The sequence below is a fragment of the Pectinophora gossypiella genome, chromosome 3, assembly GCF_024362695.1.
Source record: "Pectinophora gossypiella chromosome 3, ilPecGoss1.1, whole genome shotgun sequence".
Taxonomy (NCBI): Eukaryota; Metazoa; Arthropoda; class Insecta; order Lepidoptera; family Gelechiidae; genus Pectinophora; species Pectinophora gossypiella.
In genome coordinates this window covers 5630760-5651194 of record NC_065406.1, presented here as the reverse complement: position 1 = coordinate 5651194, position 20435 = coordinate 5630760, and the positions used below count along the sequence as shown (strand labels likewise).

The following is a 20435-nucleotide window of genomic DNA, read 5'->3' as shown; positions in this document are numbered from 1 at the left end:
GTAATGATGATAAAACGGTTCTACAATTTGATGCCATTCACTTTTAGCGTTTGTGGATTTCCAATTTCTTCAATTGTTACCATAGTACCTTTAGAGCACAAAAACATTTTGCATTTAAGTAAACAACACCTTTTGTTTACTTACAGAAAGTTCGGTGAGGTATGGGTACTTAGTTCATCTTACAATAGATGTACCTCTGACTACCCCATTGGGATATAGTCGGGTGCTTATGTTACGTTATAATAATAATTATTTAATTTAATTATTTGGTTACATTTATAATAAAAGATTCAGATACAAATATAAAATAAAACACAGAATAATACCTCTACATAACTTAAAATAACTTACTTTAGGCATTAAAATTACAAAATTGTGTTACGTTGTTTGTTTACATTTTTAACATGCCAACTAAAAAATTAGGTCAAAACCTTTAAAAGGGACTAAATGTAACTGAAAAGGTTTGAATTCTAAAAATAACAGGCTAAAAATAAATGGGCAAACATTGAGTGATACTCTTCCAGTTCAATGGACTGAGATGAAAAGAAGTCGAGACTGTTGAGAGCGGTGGTGATTCTGCGTGACCGTCGTGATATCTTCATGAAGACACTTCTATCAGTAAAAACTTTACACAGCATAAAAGTGCAAAAACATTGGACAGAAAATTTTCTCGTGACTGAAATGAGCAAGAAATGTGGTAGAAATTGACTTGCAGCAAGTTGCAACGGCAACGCACAAAGATACGGATTTGGGATTGCTTTTTCTAAAATTTGATAGTTACTATCTACCTTGTATTGGTCACCGCTAACTAGGTCATGTAGTTTAAGTAAATGTAAGTTTAAACTTTATCATCACTAATTTAAGAGCCACGCTCTTGTCTGTGTAGCATTCCTCGCCATACTACTTTTTAGGGAAAAATAAGGCAGTGGTTTCATTTTTGCCTTCTGTCGCTGTTTGCTGTTAAGCTTAGACTTATTTATTTACAAATATAAAGGTAATTGTGTTAATTTTGTCGTGTCGCTGCAGCGCTGTTCTACCAATAATATATTAAACCAAAAGGACCTAACCTAACCTATTCAATTACTTGCATATCTATTATAGTCGATGATTAAGCAATTTGGTCGCTTATTTATCGTTTAGGCTGTACGTAATAACTTTGGTAGCAGTTGGTTCGCCCACACGACATCTTTGTTTACTTCCATTCTCTATACGACTTGAATCGAACAGGCAGGCAAGCTATCGTAATACATAGAAAAATAATATACCTCAGTCAACCAGGGTTGAAACTATACGTAGAATAGAGTAGAATAGAATATAAATTGTTTATTATAAAAGGACGCCACACTCAAAAACAAGACAATACATCGTTTCAAATTTACACAAAATAATAGGAAAAAATAATGTTTGTCGAAATGATCATACTAATAAGGTGGCGGACGTCCTAAAATAAAAGGGCTTCACTCAGCACAAGTCGCTGCGTGAACCACGACGCTGGTATTATGAGGACCCTGCTGTAGTGTAGATAGTGATTTTATTTTGTTATTTACCGTTATTATGCGTGTGTACCGACTTGAATGTGTGCCGAATGTGACGTTTGGTACCGTTTTATGAGAATAGTAGTCCGATAGTAGGTACTTTCCCTGCATTATATTGAATGAGTTTTGGCGATAGACAAAGACATATTTATATTACTTAGCTGTACTCTCACTCAAGTCTGCTGTCTTTGTAATCTGTTGTCGTGGTACTTGATTTTTTGTTGACGAAATTATGCCTAAAGTCCGTCGCTCGCCACCACCATCCGCGCCGGCGACCCCAGCGCCATTTTCGGCGGCGGCGCAAAGTTCACATACCATTTGTACAAATGCTGAATGTTGTGACACTATGAATGTTACGCTGCGTAAAAACCGTTTTGATAACAAAATCGAATCAACTGACACTTCATTGGATCTCTTTACAAGTCTTCAGGAAACTTTGCGTACGATGTTCAAGGACTTTGAAGCGAGACAGGACGCGCGTTTGGATGCGATTGAAAATAAAATGTCATTAATCAAAAAACAGAACGACTGCATTAGAAACACTAATAATGACATTGAAAAATCAATTTCGGATGTTTCGGCTCGGATTGATCTGGTTCAAAGTACCATCACTCGTATGGAGGATGATCGAAAACAGCTGTCTGCACAAATCTTGAAGATTGAAGATAAATGTGATGCATTGGAGAAATCAATTATCAAGACCTCAATCGAAATACGCAATGTGCCCAAGGTTAAAAATGAGTCCAAAGCAGTTCTTTACACCTACCTAATTAAACTGTTTGAGACTCTTAACTTGAACCTAGGTCATGAACATGTTCGAGATATGTATCGTCTACCCAATAAAAAAGAAAATGAATCATCGTCCATAATTATGGAACTTTCTAACACTTGTTTTAAGTCCGAAGTACTTGAGGCTTGCAAAAAAAACCCATTTGTTAAAATCTCTCCAACTAACAGCAGAAAACCTGGGATTTGAAAATAATAAAACCAGAATATACATATCCGAACATCTAACAAGTAAAGGAAGACGCCTGCTATATCTTGCGAAGACCCTGAGGACTGACAAAGGCTATAGATATTGCTGGACAGCTGGTGGCAACGTGTACCTGCGGAAGTCTGAAGGAGGACCTGCAATTTTAGTGAAAAATGAAGACCAATTGCTGAAGCTAAGAAACGAACTGTGACTAGATATAGCTATAGTATATTATGTTTCATTAATATCCTCCTTTATTTTATATAAGACTACTAGACTTAATTTACTAAACGGATTTCTTCTCCGTCCAAACATGTTCATAATACTAACAACGCATACACATTCAAACATATACACAACACAGACATCTTACATACACTCAAACACATATTCAACACAAATACCTCTCATTCATTCTAACATATACAGAACTGAAATACCTCATACACTTTCCAATATATATTCAATACAAACACCTCATGTACTTCCAAATAGACACTCAACACAATTTATGAAGCCTCTCGTAATTCTATCATGTTATATGGGACTTCCTATTCTTCGTAACATACTTTTCCGCTCAATAATTTGTTTAAAAATCTTCAAGATCAATGGTTTTATATCCGTTTTAATTCATTTCATCAAAGTTCGCGGACATAAATGACTTAATACACAGTTTAGATAACTTTAACATATCTGACCCTATAGCCTGTCTCGCTGAAGAGGTGTCCTCTCATCTTGCCCAACCACTTAAACAAACTAAGCTTCTTTGTCAAAATATTGTTAGCATCTCTGGGAACTTTGATGGGTTACTGACATTGTTGACCCGAATTAACCTAGAATTCGATTTCTTAATCCTGACTGAATGTCGATTATCAGACGCGCAAGTTTTACCAGCACTACAAGGCTATGACGTTCATCACTCTACCGACAATTACAATCAAAATGATGGAGTTGTTGTATATACAAATAACTCATTATCATGTTCTGTTATAGAGCCAATATTTCCCGAAGCTAACTGCTTAATCATAAAATATTCTACGCATACTGCCATTGTTGCTATTTATCGTCCATACTGCTTTAAATTGAATGTTCCATTGTTCCTAAATTCCTTAAACAATATACTTCTTTCACTTGCTTCGTTTTCGAATATTATTCTAGCAGGTGACATTAACATTAACATTGCCCCTGACAGCACTGAAAATTACTCTGAGGATTATTTGAATTTGTTAGCCATGCATGGAATGTTGCCCTCTCACACTCTTCCAACTAGACGACACTCATGCTTGGACCATTTTATCCTGAAAACTAAAAAGTCTAATAGCACTTTTGTGTTGCATTCATCCATTTCCGATCATGATGCCATTATACTTTGCATTGATATAAAAAAGCCTAAATTCGCTCCAACAATTATTTCTAAAATTGACCATGTTGGCCTGGATGCGACAATGAATTCGCTTGACTTTAGCCCGATCTTACTATCAAATGATGCCAATGCTGCAGCAAATCTGCTAGTTAATCTTCTTTCACATGCCCTTGTCTCCCATACCCAATTGTTACAAGTACCCCGGCGCGCTCGTACCATTAAACCCTGGATGACTATAGGATTACTACGATGTGTTCGCAATCGCGACAACATGCACAAAAAACTTAAATACTCCCCTGATGATAATATTCTCAAAGTTACTTACCGGAGATATAGAAATTTCTGCAATGACATCTTAAAAAAGGTTAAACGTGAACATCAAAGAAAGTTAATTCAAGAAGCTGGTTCTAACAGTAAAAAGATATGGGAAGTTATAAAAACGAATACTAATATGAATAAACCAAAAGACTCTGCCATCAACTTATTAACCACGTCTAGTACCCCGTCTCAATCTGTCAATATAGTAAATGATTACTTTGCTAATATAGGCAAGTCCCTAGCTGAAAATATACAATTATCTAACCGCGGCATAATCAATACAGGTTACAATACTGCTAATTTACCTCATTCCTTTGCGATGATTGATACCGATGAGTCTGAAATTGAGAACTTAATCCTGTCCCTAAAAAATAACTGTGCTATGGGTTGGGACGGCATTCCTGCATCACTCCTCATACAATTTAAAAACATCTTAGTACCCCCCATTACGCATGTTTGCAGGCTAAGTCTGTCTACCGGCGTATTTCCTGAAGCCTTTAAAAAAGCTGTTATAAAACCCATTTTTAAGGCTGGGGATCGAGACCGTGTTTCAAATTATAGACCAATTTCCATTTTACCATCTTTATCTAAAATTCTGGAACGTATTATTAATAAAAGGCTAATTAAGTATCTTGAAGCTAATAACCTTCTTTCTCCACATCAATATGGATTTCGAGCTAAAAAATCAACTGCTGATGCTGTCCATGACCTTACCGGATACATTGTTTCCAATTTGGATAAGGGTAAAAAATGCTTGTCTGTGTTTCTTGATTTAGCAAAGGCATTTGACACGGTCTCGATTCCTCTGCTCCTTGTAAAGCTAGAGCGTCTTGGAATCAGGGGGCAATCGCTTGACCTGTTCCGGAGTTATTTAACTAACCGTAGACAGGTAGTAAATATTCATAATCATCTTAGTGAGGACCTACCAGTCGTCTATGGTGTCCCTCAAGGGAGTATTTTAGGACCCTCCCTTTTCTTGACATTTATAAATGACCTTTGTAATATTCACTTAAAAAACGGTAAAATAGTTTCTTTTGCAGATGACACTGCTTTGATTTTTCAAGCTGACTCTTACCAAGAACTTTTTCTCAACGCACAAGATGGCTTGAATTCTGTATTACACTGGCTGGCAAATAATCTTTTGACGATAAATGCAGACAAAACTAAATACATATTATTTTCTCTCCGTTCCACAGTAACTCATCAACACAAGCTTATAGCCCACAAATGTCAATTCGATCTACTACCTTGCTCTTGTCCTTGTCTCGAGAACGTACCAGTTATTAAATATCTTGGTATAAATCTTGACCAAAACCTTAGCTTTAAAACTCACATTAAGTCACTCTCCGCTCGCACTAGGAAATTAATATTCATTTTTAAAACCCTGAGACATATGGCGGATCATAAAATTTTAAAAATAGTATATTACGCGTTGTGTCAATCAATACTATCCTATTGTATTACCATTTGGGGAGGCACCCACAAAACAACTCTAAAAAAGCTAGAAGTAGCTCAACGTGCGATATTAAAGGTTTCAACCTTTCGACCCTTCTTGTACCCAACGTCTAAACTCTATGAAGAATGTAAAGTTTTAACAGTTCGTCAATTATTCATCGCAAATACTATCCTCAAAAGACACTCGCAAATAACCTATGATCCTACCCTCACTCAAAATATGAGAAGACATGACCTGGTCTGTCCTACAAGATTATTTAAAACAGCTTTTTCAAAAAGATTCTATGACTTTCTAGGATCTTACCTTTATAATAAATGTAACAAAGATAATAATATTTACCCATTAAACATTTACCAATGTAAAAAATCAGTAGCTGAATGGTTAGAGAATTTTAATTATGACGAAACAGAGAATCTTTTAGACATAATTAAATAGAAGTGAGACGCACACACGCACGCATACACGCACACACACACACACGCACACACACATACACACACACGCACACACGCACGCACGCACACACATACACATACAAGCATTTATAAATTTGATATTTTCTTTTTAAGAAATATTTTATGATTTAGTCTAACAATTTAAAAAAAAAAAAACTTAACTTAATTTTTCTTAATTTTTTTTTTATATTTTGTTATTTTTTCTTGACCATGACTTTTTGGGGGTGGAGGCCTGGAGTCCTAAAACACAGGGTATCCTAGTTTAGGCTCCAGCCTCTACAAATATTGTATTTTTGTATGTAATTATGTATCCATGTGTTTTATAATTTGTAGAGGAAATAAAGATTTTACTTACTTACTTACTTACTTACTTACTTACTTACTTTGAGAGGCATGATTTGCAAATACGCACACTAAGTAACGGTGGTTGGTACAATCAGAGGAAGGACGTTCGATGTCTTGAGCGGTAATACCGGACGTATGGGACTCCGCCAAAAGAAGTGACCTCAACACGGCGTGTGCATACCAAACGACATTGTAGTGTTAACTGCGTCAGTAATTACTTTTCAATTGTTCGAATTTATTAAAAAGTTAAGAGGACTTGAGGAGGAATTGATGACGGTAATATAATTAATGAAATTACAGTAGTATCTATTAAATTGGTACCAAAGCAAGGTAACGGGACGTCATGATTGGAGACGGCACCGGGTCAACAGAGTATAAACACCATACCATACCACTACAGAACCCACCATGCACAGAATAAATTTAATTTCATTTCATTTAAAGCGATATATCGTGTTTTATGTATCGGTTTAAAACATTACCTACAATATACGTATTATTTATTGATACCGTATAGAATTCGATTATAGCGGGAACGGAGAATCACAATCCAGGAAAGTCGGCGGAGGACGTAATTTTAGTTTGAAAAAGTTATTCGGCAAAAATAAGAAGAACTAATTTCATGCACTATGATTATTCATGTCCTTAATATAATTTTGCAGCATACCTACCACTGTATAATCCAATACCGATATCCTATACCTACGTAATATCAGATAACATCACCATACTGTCACGACCATCATTCATTTTGTAAACGGTAATTTGACTACAGATTGTATCTGTATTCAGTCACGGTGCACATTAGCGAGAGGCTCTTGACATACATTTAAACATTGTACTGACACTGTGACTCACGTTACATAAAGGTCAATGAACATTTACTCACTGGTGAAATGCTAAGCACCTTACTAAATTACAGGTAAACCGAAAAGGTAAAGGCTTTAGGGTAAGCTTATGATCTTGTTTGAGTCAGTTGGCGCAGCAGAATGTGAATAACAAAGAGATTACTGTATAGTTTACACTGACATATATAGCCTATATATTATGGCCCACTGCTAGGCACAGGCCTCCCCTCAATCAACCGGAGGGGGTCTGGAGCATTCTCCACCACGCTGCTCCACTGCGGCTTGGTAGAGCCAAACGGCTAATAGCCAGGACCAACGGCTCAGCGTGTCCGCCGAGGCACGGAATCAACTTTTTTATTTTTCAGACAATCAGGTGATTCAAGCCTGTAAAGTCCTTGCTAAACAAAGGATAGTCTCACAAAGTGATTTCGATAATGTCCCCATCGGTAATTGAACCCGGACCTCCAGATCGTGAGCCTAACGCTCTAATCACTAGACCACCAAAAAAAAAAACAATTTGAATAATCAAAGGCAAAAGGAACAAAGCGAAGTTTAAAAAAAAAATGAATGAAGGAGAAAAGGAAAAAAGGTTTAATATAAGGAGGTTTAATATGAGTATTGGTGTAGCTGGTTGGTGTAGAGAAAGACTTAGAAGAACGATGTGTTTAAAAAGGTTTAGTACGTTCTACTCTGAAGCAGCGCGCGGGTATGAAACATTTGAAAAATGTGAAGGAAGCAAAAGAAATATGTCAGGATCGAGAAATGAAATTCCGTACTCTCTGCTTATCCTGTTGGGAAATAGCGTGAGTTTATGAATGTGGCTATGTATGTTTATTAATAAACCGCTTACGTCATGCTTATTTGTTGTTTGCAAATGGCTGAAAGTTATAGGTAATTGCTTTCAGAAATAAGTTGTCCGATTTGCAGGTGTCCGGCAGTACCAACCTACAAATTTGAATGCTAATTGCAGGTAAAATAAACAACGCATTGCCTTTAGTCTTAATATATATAAGTAAGTCTGTATAAGACTGTCTGAACCCATTCGTTGCACGATAATTTATCTAAGAACCAGTGAAATAGCTAGGTAACATTTATTGAATTTTGAGAATTTTGTTATTCCAGCAGAGAAAGAAATACGTAATATCGAAAATTAACCGAGTTTTCGGACATGACCCCCTGAGCAGTAGTCGGCCTATTGGCCTATTGACTTGAAAACAGGATTAGATTCGCTGCCGACATATAAATAAATTAGTTTTGCACAGTTAAATACTTGTAACGGCAAAAAATATTTTTATACTGAGTTGCACTTTGTACGTAGGTACCTATTTACTTCTAAAAAATGGGTATGTAAGAGTATTAAAACATTCTAAAAGAATGAAACAAACACACCTTCACAAACTCATTAACTTACACTCGTCATCCTCAATGGGGTAGGTAGGCGGAGCCAGAAATTTCAGGAAATTTAAGTTACTTTTGCTAATAATCGTAAAATTATTAAGAATGACTACTAATAATGAAACTATGACAGTCTTTCAATGTTCAGTGATCAGTTACCAGCTTATATAGCTTTTTAATAAGTTTACAAATAAAACATTGTTTTAATACTTACAGCGCCATCTGTACTTGAGTAGCAAAAGCAAACTGAGGCATAGTAAAGCGCCATCTAATTTAGTTTTTCTGAACTAAACAAAATTGCTTAGTTCAACTACGGCACGCTAGATGGCGGTATAAGAAAAGCTTTGCATAAAACTTTACTGTAAGTACTTCGAAAATAAATAAGAACCAGGACCGCCATCGCTTAAAATGTATTTTAGATACTTAGGTAAGTAATAAGCAATATATGTTTATATATTCGCTGTTTACTACCATGTAACAAGGGCAACCGAAATCAAACATTTTTGGCAGTGTTATTTTGGTAATTATCTCCATGACGACATATGGGCCCCACATGTGATTTGCCACGGCCGAGTGACTTCATATCCAAATTATTCCAGAACTTTTTTGCATTTCCCGGAGGTCATTGACGTCTGCACCGCGGAGGCAGTACAAGGGGCTCATTGTGTGTTAGATTTGTTTTGTTTTCTATCGATGTGGGTGTTATTGTTCACTCGTGCTAATTGAACTCGTCTGCCATAAGTTCGCTGTATGAAACGTATAATTTAAGCAACAATTAAAATAGTCGTGTATCTTATGTAAATAGAAAGAGAGTTCAACAACAAAGGCTTTGGAAGTGTCAAAGCGAGAGCACTACCTACTTTCATCCTCTGTCGCTTCTTTATCATTATAAAATAGTAAACAATTTCTTAAATGGCTTATAAATGTTACGAAGAACAACGTTCGGATATTATGGTAGACGTTCAGATACTCGCTATTTAGAAGGCATAACAATTCGCTCAAACGGTCTCATCCGCTGTTTTCAAACAGATTGTCGGTAGAAGAGGAATTTCATTCGATTCCTATCGAACAAGGTAAACCACAGACATATTTTCTACACCATTAGTGCATATGAACTATATTTTATCGAAAGGTTTGTTTTCTTTTGAACTGTATTCTAAAAAGTAACTTATACGGGGATATCTGCTACGATGTTATTGTAAGCACTCACAAATTGTGATGTGTACATATGTATATTGTATGGATTACAATTAAAATGTATCATCATAATAACTACATCCGACTACAAGGCAGAAATCGAGATCTTTTAGGACACAGCAAAAGAAACGTAGGTAATGTGGGTATGTGAATGTACGCGCGGTAGAAATCTGTGTTATTTTCATACTTCCTCTGTTCGGTTGTAAAGTGACATCTTTCCCCATATTCCAACAGACTATCAAAGCTAACCGCGTGGCCACAGGCATTCTGTGTCGTCCACAACATGAAGAGTACATTACTGGTGTCTGTGCTCATAACATAGTCTCAGAAGCATGTCTCGTAACTAGGACTATAGCTGTGTTAGCATGAAGTTTATGTTAGGTGTTGTTTATCATTAACATGGCTTCAGCTAGGCATCTACAGCGCCCACTAAGTTTTGTCTTAAATTAAAAAATCCTAGGTCGTCCCTAACAATAAATGGTTCCTTCGTTCCAAAATATACGTTTAATCATTTTATTCCCGCTTCGTCCTATTTTATGTTCCTTCTGCGGCCCTTATTTTTTACATGCCAAAGTTTAGCATTTTCTTTGGCCAAACTTACCATTTTGTACAATCAGTAAATAAGTAACTAATATAAGGTATGTTTTTGAATATTTTTTAGTTTAAACTCGAGTTTACTTTATTTTGTTATTGTAACTTGAAAGTACTTGTTATTTGGGCTGAAGCACAACTTCGATATAATAAAATTTCAGGACGAACGAAGAATAAATCTTAACGACATCAATAAATATATTATGTACTAACATAATTTACACACACCCTATACTAACAACCTTTGGGTGGGTAGGGTCACAACAAATTGGTCCGAAGATAACTTTCAACTTCGTTTGATATTGGAATACGAACAACTTTGAACGAGATGATGAAATAATTATAAAAAAAATGCACTTATACTATGTATTTATAAACATTAAGAATTTATTGTAGATCATTCTACGAACGATCTATATCCGCGCCCTTAGATTGTACCTTGTAAAGGAAACGAAATAAAGATGTTAGACTGGACGTAGGACTTTATAGCCTTTATAGCATTATGGCTGATCTTGTTTTAGACTCGTCAAGTTGTTGACCATCCAGTACTCTGTAGGATCTCCATCACCACCATAAAACTTCATAGGTCGTCGTATATCTTGCTATTGTTTATATCCACATGTTCATATACCGAGTTGCATCAAACGTTCGCGCAATTTATATCATGCGCCGCTCGTTAGAAGCGCGTCTTGTCTTTAGAAGTAATTGTGTTTATTACCTTTTGGGCTTGTGTTTATTTACCATCGTCTATTACACCGTAACATCATTTTGCATTATTTTTATATGAATTTGTTTGGAAATACAAATTGGCGATACGGCTCTTCTTAAAAATTTAAAATCCATTTATACTTGGCAACCATCTAGCATCGCAACGTTAAGTGTTGCAAATGCTATGCTGCAGCTACGTATAGAAAAACATAACATACTTACATTTCATAATATCGATAAAGCTCTTGAAACGTAAGCTACCGCACACAATAGCCAAGTCAATATGAGTCATGGTAGTAATACTGAACACGGTTACGTCTTTAAACGTCGAAAACATTTTTTTACAAACATTGGGAGCAACCGATACCGGGAAACGTAAACAGTGAAGGAATATATTTACCTTCAACTTTAATATTGACGGAGCAATGGCTGGGCAACTGCCGAGGGTTATTTCGAATATTCATAAAGGCCCATGACTAGGAAGTTTTTCAACGTTATTCCAAAGAAATAAGGACTCTGCTGGAGACTTTAAGTTTGAAATAAGTTGTAGAAGCTGTCAACAAACAATAACTTCCCGTGTGAAAAATGTGAAACCTGCAAAAGTTGCGTTTTACTTTTAAACTAACTTTTACGATTTATGATACTGTTTTCTATCTAAAATAGTTGAAGACCTGTCATATAAATTGTAAAGAAATCTATAATGTTTTTCACTCTAAAATGCTTCGAAAGTATGACTCGAAAGCAGACACTTCAGCACAAAAGCTTAGTTTTGAAGCATTGATTGTCTTCAATAATTTTAAACGAAGAAAATAGAATAAAATGCATTAAGTGACTGACCGCGCCACCCGGACCGTAGTGGCATAACGTGTCAATAATCATTACACCCATAATGGTACAAGATAAGAGACCTTTAACTTATCAATTAAGCTCTATTAAGCAATACAATGAAACTTGCACAATATTAGACTGTGTGTGGATAATTGAACTCAAATATAAATTAAATGGTAAATATAAAGGAAATGGTCAGTTATGGTCATATTATACTTAGATTTCTGTCGTGCTTACGTGACATGGTAGTTGAAATGAAAGCAAGTGCTACCTAAGTAACAGTACCTATACTTCTCAATTAGCATCAGGTGAGATTGTAGTCTATCGCAAACCTATCTCTAGTATAATTTGTCCAGATCGGAACCCTGTCTGATATCTGGTGTGGTAGCTCCTTGGTATCAACTTTATCTTAACAACCATAAACTTTCAGAAATACCTATATAGGACACTACAAAGAGTTTGTTCAATGCGCCAGCATGCAGATTATGCATTGAGAAGGGTATCCAGTTGTTTAAAGTTTAAATTTCTGGTATGAAGATGCAGCATCTTGTCCACGGGACGGAACCAATGATGACCCAAGCTGGTTCCTACTGTTAATCCTTTACACGCTCGTACATAAAGTTCACGCCATATAAATCAATGCAATGTGGACACCTCTATCTTCACAAAGCCGGTTATTCGATTAGTTATATGTAAGACGCTACATCGCCGTCCGAACAAACTTCCTATCCTGTTTTATTGCTGGAATCATTGGAACTGTCAGCTATTTTCACTTTGTTGTCCGATTCCATTTCTCACACTATCGAAATTTAGAAAAGCGTGAAATTTAGGTCGGTCTCTTTAATATGAAATCCTCCTAATATTGTAAGATAGTAATAATTGAACATATTGTCGACAGATCCCCTATATGCCACAAAAGAAGCAATTGTCAGTGATAGTTCACCCCTGTTGCACTATTGTCTAGGCGCTCAAACTAGTTACACACAGTAGACAGGGGTTTGCAACCCTAGTAAAGTTTGTACTGGGGTTAGTGGGTTGACTGGAAGATTAAATCCTGATATGTTAACGTTTAAAGGTGAGCCTTATGAATATGAAGCAGGATTTGTTTGTGACATTATGTTCTGCGAGTGTTAACGGTCGCGGGACTCTATCGCAGACGAGTTGTGCGCCAACACAGCGCACAGCCCAGTGCGCGCCAGTCGGCCCGAGCGCGACCTGCCATGCGCACATGTTCACGCGCACACGAAACGAACAACACGACATTCGAATTCGAATCAAACTGTCAAATAACGGTTGATAAATGAAAATCATAAAGTGACTCAAGTGAAGTGTCAAGTTCAGTGCCGGTAGGATTGTTGGAATCTGTTCTAAGTTTGTTTTGGTAATTTTTCTTTCGGTCGGCGTTCGATAAATCGATAATGTGTTCCCGATTGAACTGTTTAATTTAGTGTCTGTTTGTAAAGGGTGGTGACAGCAGGATGAAATTTAAGAAAGTTAATAATAGCATTCTGTGTCTAGCTCGTAGTTTTGTATTATATGTTTATTGATTGGTATAACTTTATCGATTATCTATTTGTGGCCGTGCTATTTTAGGGCGCAACAAGTACTTACTTTAAAGCTTATCCAAGAGACCACTTTACGGAGAGCAATAAAGTTCTTTTTAACTTTATTTTTACAAACGCGATGGAGAGTTGGAATCATTGGTCGTAGAGGCAATTAATGTGATAATACGACGTCGTTAACAGTCGATATTCAATATTAGGAGCGAGATCGTATGCTATCAAACTTCACTATAGGAGGCAATCCTCTGTAGTTCGACTTTCATCGAGGTAGAAGTATCCTACCTACCTAACTAGTAATCTCTACGGAGGTATTTCCATAGAGACCGGCCGAGGGCAACTTTCCTTTGATTTTTGATCCACATTCTTGTAAGAATGGTCTTGATCAAACAACGCAAAAATAACAAGTACAAGACTATAAATAGGTAAAGGGTGCACCGCCGTTTCTATTTTGAGAAATCACATTCAAGTTGCAAGCCTCGCAACTTGCAGTCGAGTCCACTGTTTACTGTTTTATACCTACCCGCTATACACTTCATAGTGAGGTTGTAAAAGCTTTTATAGTTGTTTGTAAGTGTTCATTTGTTACAATATTTCATTGAAGCAATACATCCGTCTATGGCTTTCTTAAAGGAACTGTTGTGACTAACTTGATTAGCAGGGATTAACACTCGTAGTTATAAAAACTGAGGTTGCATTCCGAGCGTATCAAATTGATACTTTAAGCTTGTTTCCTTTCTTCCGCACAATGTGATTTATTTAATGATAGTACATGTGAGACGCGTGCGCAGGTAGGAGTAAAATGGTGGTTATTTTCGTTCATTGACCGTGGTGAGCCTGTGTTTTTGTCGCCACATTGGTGCGCTGATAGAAATTGTGGCACGTGCTCGCGACCTGTTTTTTGTTGGCTTAACTGCACCAAATTGCTGACTATAGTAACCATCAACGGTCAACCATCGGATCGTACGTACGATAAAGGGATTTCTCCAAAAAGCTTCAAAGTGAATTGCCTCTACAACCGAATATTATGATTTTTGTTTCATTAATAAAAGATGATTGCAAATCCGATCCGCTTTTGTATACAATACAATCTCAACATGTAGAGCAAATAACGTAACAGATAGTATTACCTAAAGTAAAAGAAACACGTAATATAGGACACTAAAGCTTACGTCTTGCCGCCTCCAGGCTGGAAGCTACAGCACGCACGCCCAAGATCGCGCGAGCAAATAAAATAAAGCCTACCTACTTCATGACTGAGGAGCACAAGTCTACAGAGTCAACAGAGTAGAGGCACTTTTTTTCAAAAAAAGCAATTTTTTAATGTACAATACTCAAGCGGTCACGAACCCGCATCTGTTATTATCAAGCCGCTATAACAATTTCAAAGTACTTACTTACAAAATAATTGCGTTTCTAAGCACGACTTACAGCCGTTGAACCTTTACAATGTGCATGTTTGGTGGAATTTTAATATGATGCGAACATGACTGGACATTATGTCAGATGCGTCTGGTAGTGACGACTGGTCACTTGAACAATGTATTTAAATTCCTTAGTATTAGTATAAGTAATTCTTTAGTACTCACTATTCGGTAGGTCTAATTATACATACACCGACGTCATTTATGAATGAATCATAATATGAGAGCTGTTTGCGCCAGCATAGAATATTTCCCAATATTTTGGTTCAGCATAATTCAAATTACCTTTGTAGTATATATAGAAACAAGTGTAACAAATTCAAGAGTCTTGTTTGTATCAAAGAATTTGATGTGGTCGATTAATCTCCGGCGGTCAAAAACTCAAATAATCCGGTCGTAACGGCGTCTACTCCAGTACCGTAACGCGGGACCCGTTGCGACCACTCTCAAATACACACGAGTAATAGATACCGATCTACTAATAAATACGATACTTCTAATAAGAGCAGACGTGCTGTTACTGGCCTGTAGGCGAAAACTTGAACACCAGGCGTGCATAAGTGCCCAGAATTATTAAATGAACGATGTGAAATAAATTAAGTATATTTAAATCTAAAGTGAACTAGACGATGATTAATAAAGTTACACCAGATGACGAACTACAATTCAGTAAAACGTGGGTAAAACATGATCCGTATTACTTATCGATAGTACTCTATTTAAAGCAAAAATTACTAAATAGCTAAATATAGACGTTTAACATCAAATTAGTTCATTAGAACGTAACAATCTAAATTTAAAGTTATCTACATAATACGCAGAAATGCATACAAAACTACATTATATCGGTTGACCTACTTATAAGGTGCACCACTTAAGGCAATGTAGTTCGAATTTAATATCTACTATTACGGCATATTGCTCTTTAGAATAACCAGTTCTTATTAACCGACTTAAGTTTTTTCACTGCTGCTGGTATGAAAATTATACTTTAATCAATCTACCCTGTCATAACATCACACCTCTTTATTGATTATCAGACTTTCTTTCTTTAAATTTTAATTTTGTTCACTATTTTATAATGCAATGATCCTTAAAATGTATTTACACAGTTGCGGACGCCGACCGTAGAGAAATTTATTAAGTAGTTTATTCTTTATGCAGATGGTGAAATTATGACATAAGTGCGATTCAAATTAGCTAACGAAAATAAGTTATGAGGGATTTAGTAAGAGAGTCCAGGCAGTGATGGTGTTGGTTTGCGATGCCGGATTGGCGATACAACGTGCTGTCGACAAGCGAGGCGTTCATCGGCTCGGAGCCGGCGCCGGCGTGCGATCCCCTGGCCGCGAGCTACCCGCGCCGAGCCGACCGCACCCGCCCGCCACACACCTGCCCATACACCACCATCTTTCTCAGCTCCCGTACACACCGTGATCCCTACCGGCTACCCACCATCCAACCAGAACCAGACTCATACGGCGACGCCTACTCCGTTGACCGCTCCTCTAATCTCACCGACACCTCAAGCTTTGCTCGATATGAAGACTGTCGCCCTGTCGATGACATCTTGCCAGAGACAACGGAAAATGTTTATGTTAACGACAGAGTAACAAACCCCAACGTTACTCTGCAGGTTCAAAAAGTGCCATATACTTCAAGTGTTTTTTATGTTTCCGCCAAGACTGACCCAAAGGACGAAGTACACGGAGACGACTTGTTCTTGGTGGAGGGAGATTCAGATGCATTGTCGTCGTGTACTTGCGACAGTTTCGAACGATGTGAATTCGATTGTAGAGATTTTGAACCATTTTCGGATACGTGTTGCTGTGACCCATTGAGCGATGGTGTATGCAGTCGCAGCCCAAAAGATGTGGACTCGCCAGAACATTTTTGTGACAAGTTGGTGGAGGACGATGGCGTCTCCGCTCGTAGTGATATGGACGGGCTGGATCTGGCTTTATTCGAGCCGGCACAGTCCGATTTTAATGAATGTGGCAATGATACCTCGGAGCAAAAGTCCGTTGCGGCTTCTCTTTGTGGAATACTGTACGCACTGCCGGACGCAGGTAAAGGTAAGTCTAGACTAATTTATTTGCAGTTAAGCGTAGGTATCCCGGAAAAGACGGTATGATAACGCTCAATTACTGTGATTAGGAGCACGAGAGCGGTGTCGGAGTAAAGCACGCTCGACCGCTGTGCGGTCCGTTTCTATCTCACTCGTATCCGATACGAACAACGGTGTGGGACAAATTACTACCACATCAATCACAACGTTAGTATTGTCATATCAACCTGTAATGTGCAACAGATTTATCGGAAAATGCGTTAAGTCATAAAGATTATCCTAAATTCCTTGTCTATCACTTTCGTAACGATCTGAATTACTGAAATTGACATTTCAATTTTGATTTCCGGGTATACCTTCCAGAAAATCGAGTCTTTTAGTTTTTCTCTTTAATTCATTAGTTGATGAACATTTACAATCTATCGCACAATCATGATCATTGAGAACGCTAGCGAACATTATGGTCGACCGGGCCGTGACCACAACGGTATAGCGTTCACGTTTGACTCGAGTTTATTCTGCGGAAATTACCTACAAGCAAATTGCTACCGGGTGAAATGATTGCCTGCGCACACATTCGACAAAATATCAAAAATTGTATGCAGCATCATTGCGGAACTCAGAGCTTTTATTAGAGTGGTAGTGCTACAAATTACGCACCGTTATATTGCAGGTTTCTAATTACCGACGAAGATAGAGAGCGATTGTTGACTCGTATGCAAATCCGATGGATGCGGGTACGATAAGGGGATACATGAAGACGTATGGCAGGCATTGTACGACTATGTAAATATATCACTTGCTTAGATACTGTGAATGGCGATGTATAACGGTAGTAGGTTTTTCTCTCTTAAAATCCGCGGGAGACTAATTATTTCCGTGAGAATAAAAATGATTTAACATACCGTATGTAATGTATTTTTTATAATTTAATCTAGAACCGGTATAAGCCATTATATCGAAATAATGCTATCATTTGTAGTAATGATATTTTAATTATTCAAGAGATTTTGATTAGAAGTTAGAACATAAGATTCGTTTTTTGGTCAAATGATTTAGTTACCGTTACAAACTTGTTATTAGATAATAATTTCGGTTGATATTTTTGTCAAATATCAATGAAATAATGTGATGTAAGTAAATTTCCGAACGCAGGGATTCTTTGTTAGTAAGGAACGACTGTTTTATTTTAATAGAAAAACGATTCCCGTAGCTTTTGAGTCATCAAGTCTATTGAGTATTACTACATTTATTTATCCGAGCAATCTCAAAAAACACGTTTATTTATCATAATATGCTACTGTTATTCTTTTTAAAACAAAGAATACAGGTGCTATTTTGTGACTTTGTAAATTTCCACTAACCACAAATGAACTTACATGACCTACTTGTAAAAAAACGATGACATTTAGCCATGGTCAAGTACGTTGAACAATATAAACAAAATGTACTTATTCAAGAAGAAGTTTGCGAACCAAACACTTGCGTCTGCGCGACAAAATGCGAGTACAGGTTATGGAGTTGCGCTTGCGGGCGTATAAATAATATTTGTGGTTAATGTATGATTTTCAACTGCTAATTTATACTGCTGCTAAAAAGCAAATAGAAATGTAGGCAAAGTTGTTTTTTTGTCTTAACCTTTGTATTTACTTATGCTATTTTCACTCGCACTTGGACAGAGAGAGAGAGTAGAGGTTTATTGTATTGACATTATATTATGAATTTAACGTTTTTCATTGTGGCAATAAGTCTGATAATAGTGCACTAACTTCTTTGCTTTGGGTGACTTTCTAGCCCCACTTTTTGCAGCCAAAAAGTGTAAAGTGATCTTTGGATATAATAAAATTGCTGGCTTTGTTTCATAGGATTATATAATTTTGCTGTTAGGTTAACTTATTTCAAATTCATTTTAATAATATTTAGAAACCAAAATGTTTCCTGTGAAGCTGTGTCAAATGTATTTGGATGTGAAATTCTCCGAGAAAGTTGCAGGGTCAGAACGTTTTACGATGTTTTGTCGATTGGTGTTTATGACTCTACATTCTACCGTAAACGCAAAAACAAACTTTTTGAGTTGCGGTGAGCTGCTTCATCATGAGCAAAGTAATACGACGATAATAGTGTATGCTGCACTGTTTCTGGATTTCAATCTTATGGATTTTAGTACTCTTCGAGTTTTACGGACGTTTAAACTAGAGTTAGTAATACAATTGTATCACAAAGGCAAGCAGTGTGTCTGGTGTTGCACCTTGTATCAATTTGTTTCTCTTTATCGAGTACTTGTTGAAATGTATCTTGAGACCTCGTTCTGAGAAGAGCGCGAATTCTCTCAGATTTTCATTTGTTTACATTTGAAAATCAAACAGTGGTCGGTGTTCGTGAGAACGTGTCGCGGCTCTGTGTTCGCATTCCCCTACAATGTCCCTTGCGTCAACACGACCAGCGCACGCGCAGACAAAACAAGGAAACTTTTGTTGTTTCACTTTGTGCGGTTAAAAATAAGCATGCATATGTTGCTTTCAAAGCTAGGAGTAATCAGGATCAAATTATTCTTTTTTGTAAGTACTTATCTTTTATTTGCCGTCTTCAAACCAATACAGTAACTATTTAGTAAGCGATGCTTTGAATAAAGTACTTGCTAACCTAATACCAATATATTGTTTTGTATGTAATACGTGAACGTTGATAGATTCATGCCACACATTTGTATTATTAATTATATTATTTGCAAATTTTATTTCGTGAAAATACGCAAGCAATTAATTTTGTGTTAATTTACTCGCGCGGTAATAAATCGTGAGCATTTCGGTAGTCATGTTTAACCCACATAAGTAACTTGACTTCTTGTTGACCGGTTCTTTGTAAAAATAGTATTAGGTCGTTGTTGGCAATAAATGCTTCGGTGATTCCTACCTAAGCAATCAATGGATGTTATCATAGTCTACCGACAAGGGTTCTGATACTCGGAATCTGATAAAATCTATTTGTAGTTGATGTTAGTAGCAAGAACCTATTAGTACAGTTGCCGGTGCATCACCCGGCTTTGTATGCAATAGGTTCATGGACCGGGCTTTCTTTTCAATATTTGAATAATAAATGCAAGAAAGAATCGCATAAAAATGCGTCCTTGTGGATCTCCTTCTAAAGTTAAAATTAGCAATAAAAACGGTGTTCCCAAAAATAAGTTTTGCAATCCTTGTCTTCTAATCCAACTATAGCGTCAGATGTATGCTTCTTAGTAGGTAGTTAGGTACTAAACATTTACAGCAACAACATAGTTTTTGCACCTAATCTACAGTCATGCCAACAATCTCACCAGACCCGATCAGGGATGGCTCTCGTCCGTTTTGTGATGCAATCGCCTGTTTATAC

At 36.9% G+C, this 20435-nt stretch overlaps 1 protein-coding gene across 3 annotated transcripts in view; it reads left to right on the top strand.

Annotated features, from left to right (window-relative positions):
• LOC126379796 (ras GTPase-activating protein raskol) overlaps positions 1–20435 on the top strand; it is a 194016-nt gene that overhangs the window by 22220 nt on the left and 151361 nt on the right. Inside the window, exons 1-2 of one of the 3 annotated variants that reach the window (XM_050028697.1) lie at positions 13227–13358; positions 16160–17070. The exons of 1 other annotated variant lie outside the window; for it this stretch is intronic. In XM_050028697.1, the coding sequence (XP_049884654.1) occupies positions 16260–17070 (811 nt within the window). In that variant the 5' untranslated portion in view covers positions 13227–13358; positions 16160–16259. Of the gene's footprint in view, positions 1–13226; positions 13394–16159; positions 17071–20435 lie in introns of those variants that run through there. One more of the 3 variants, XM_050028687.1, reaches the window with a different exon arrangement.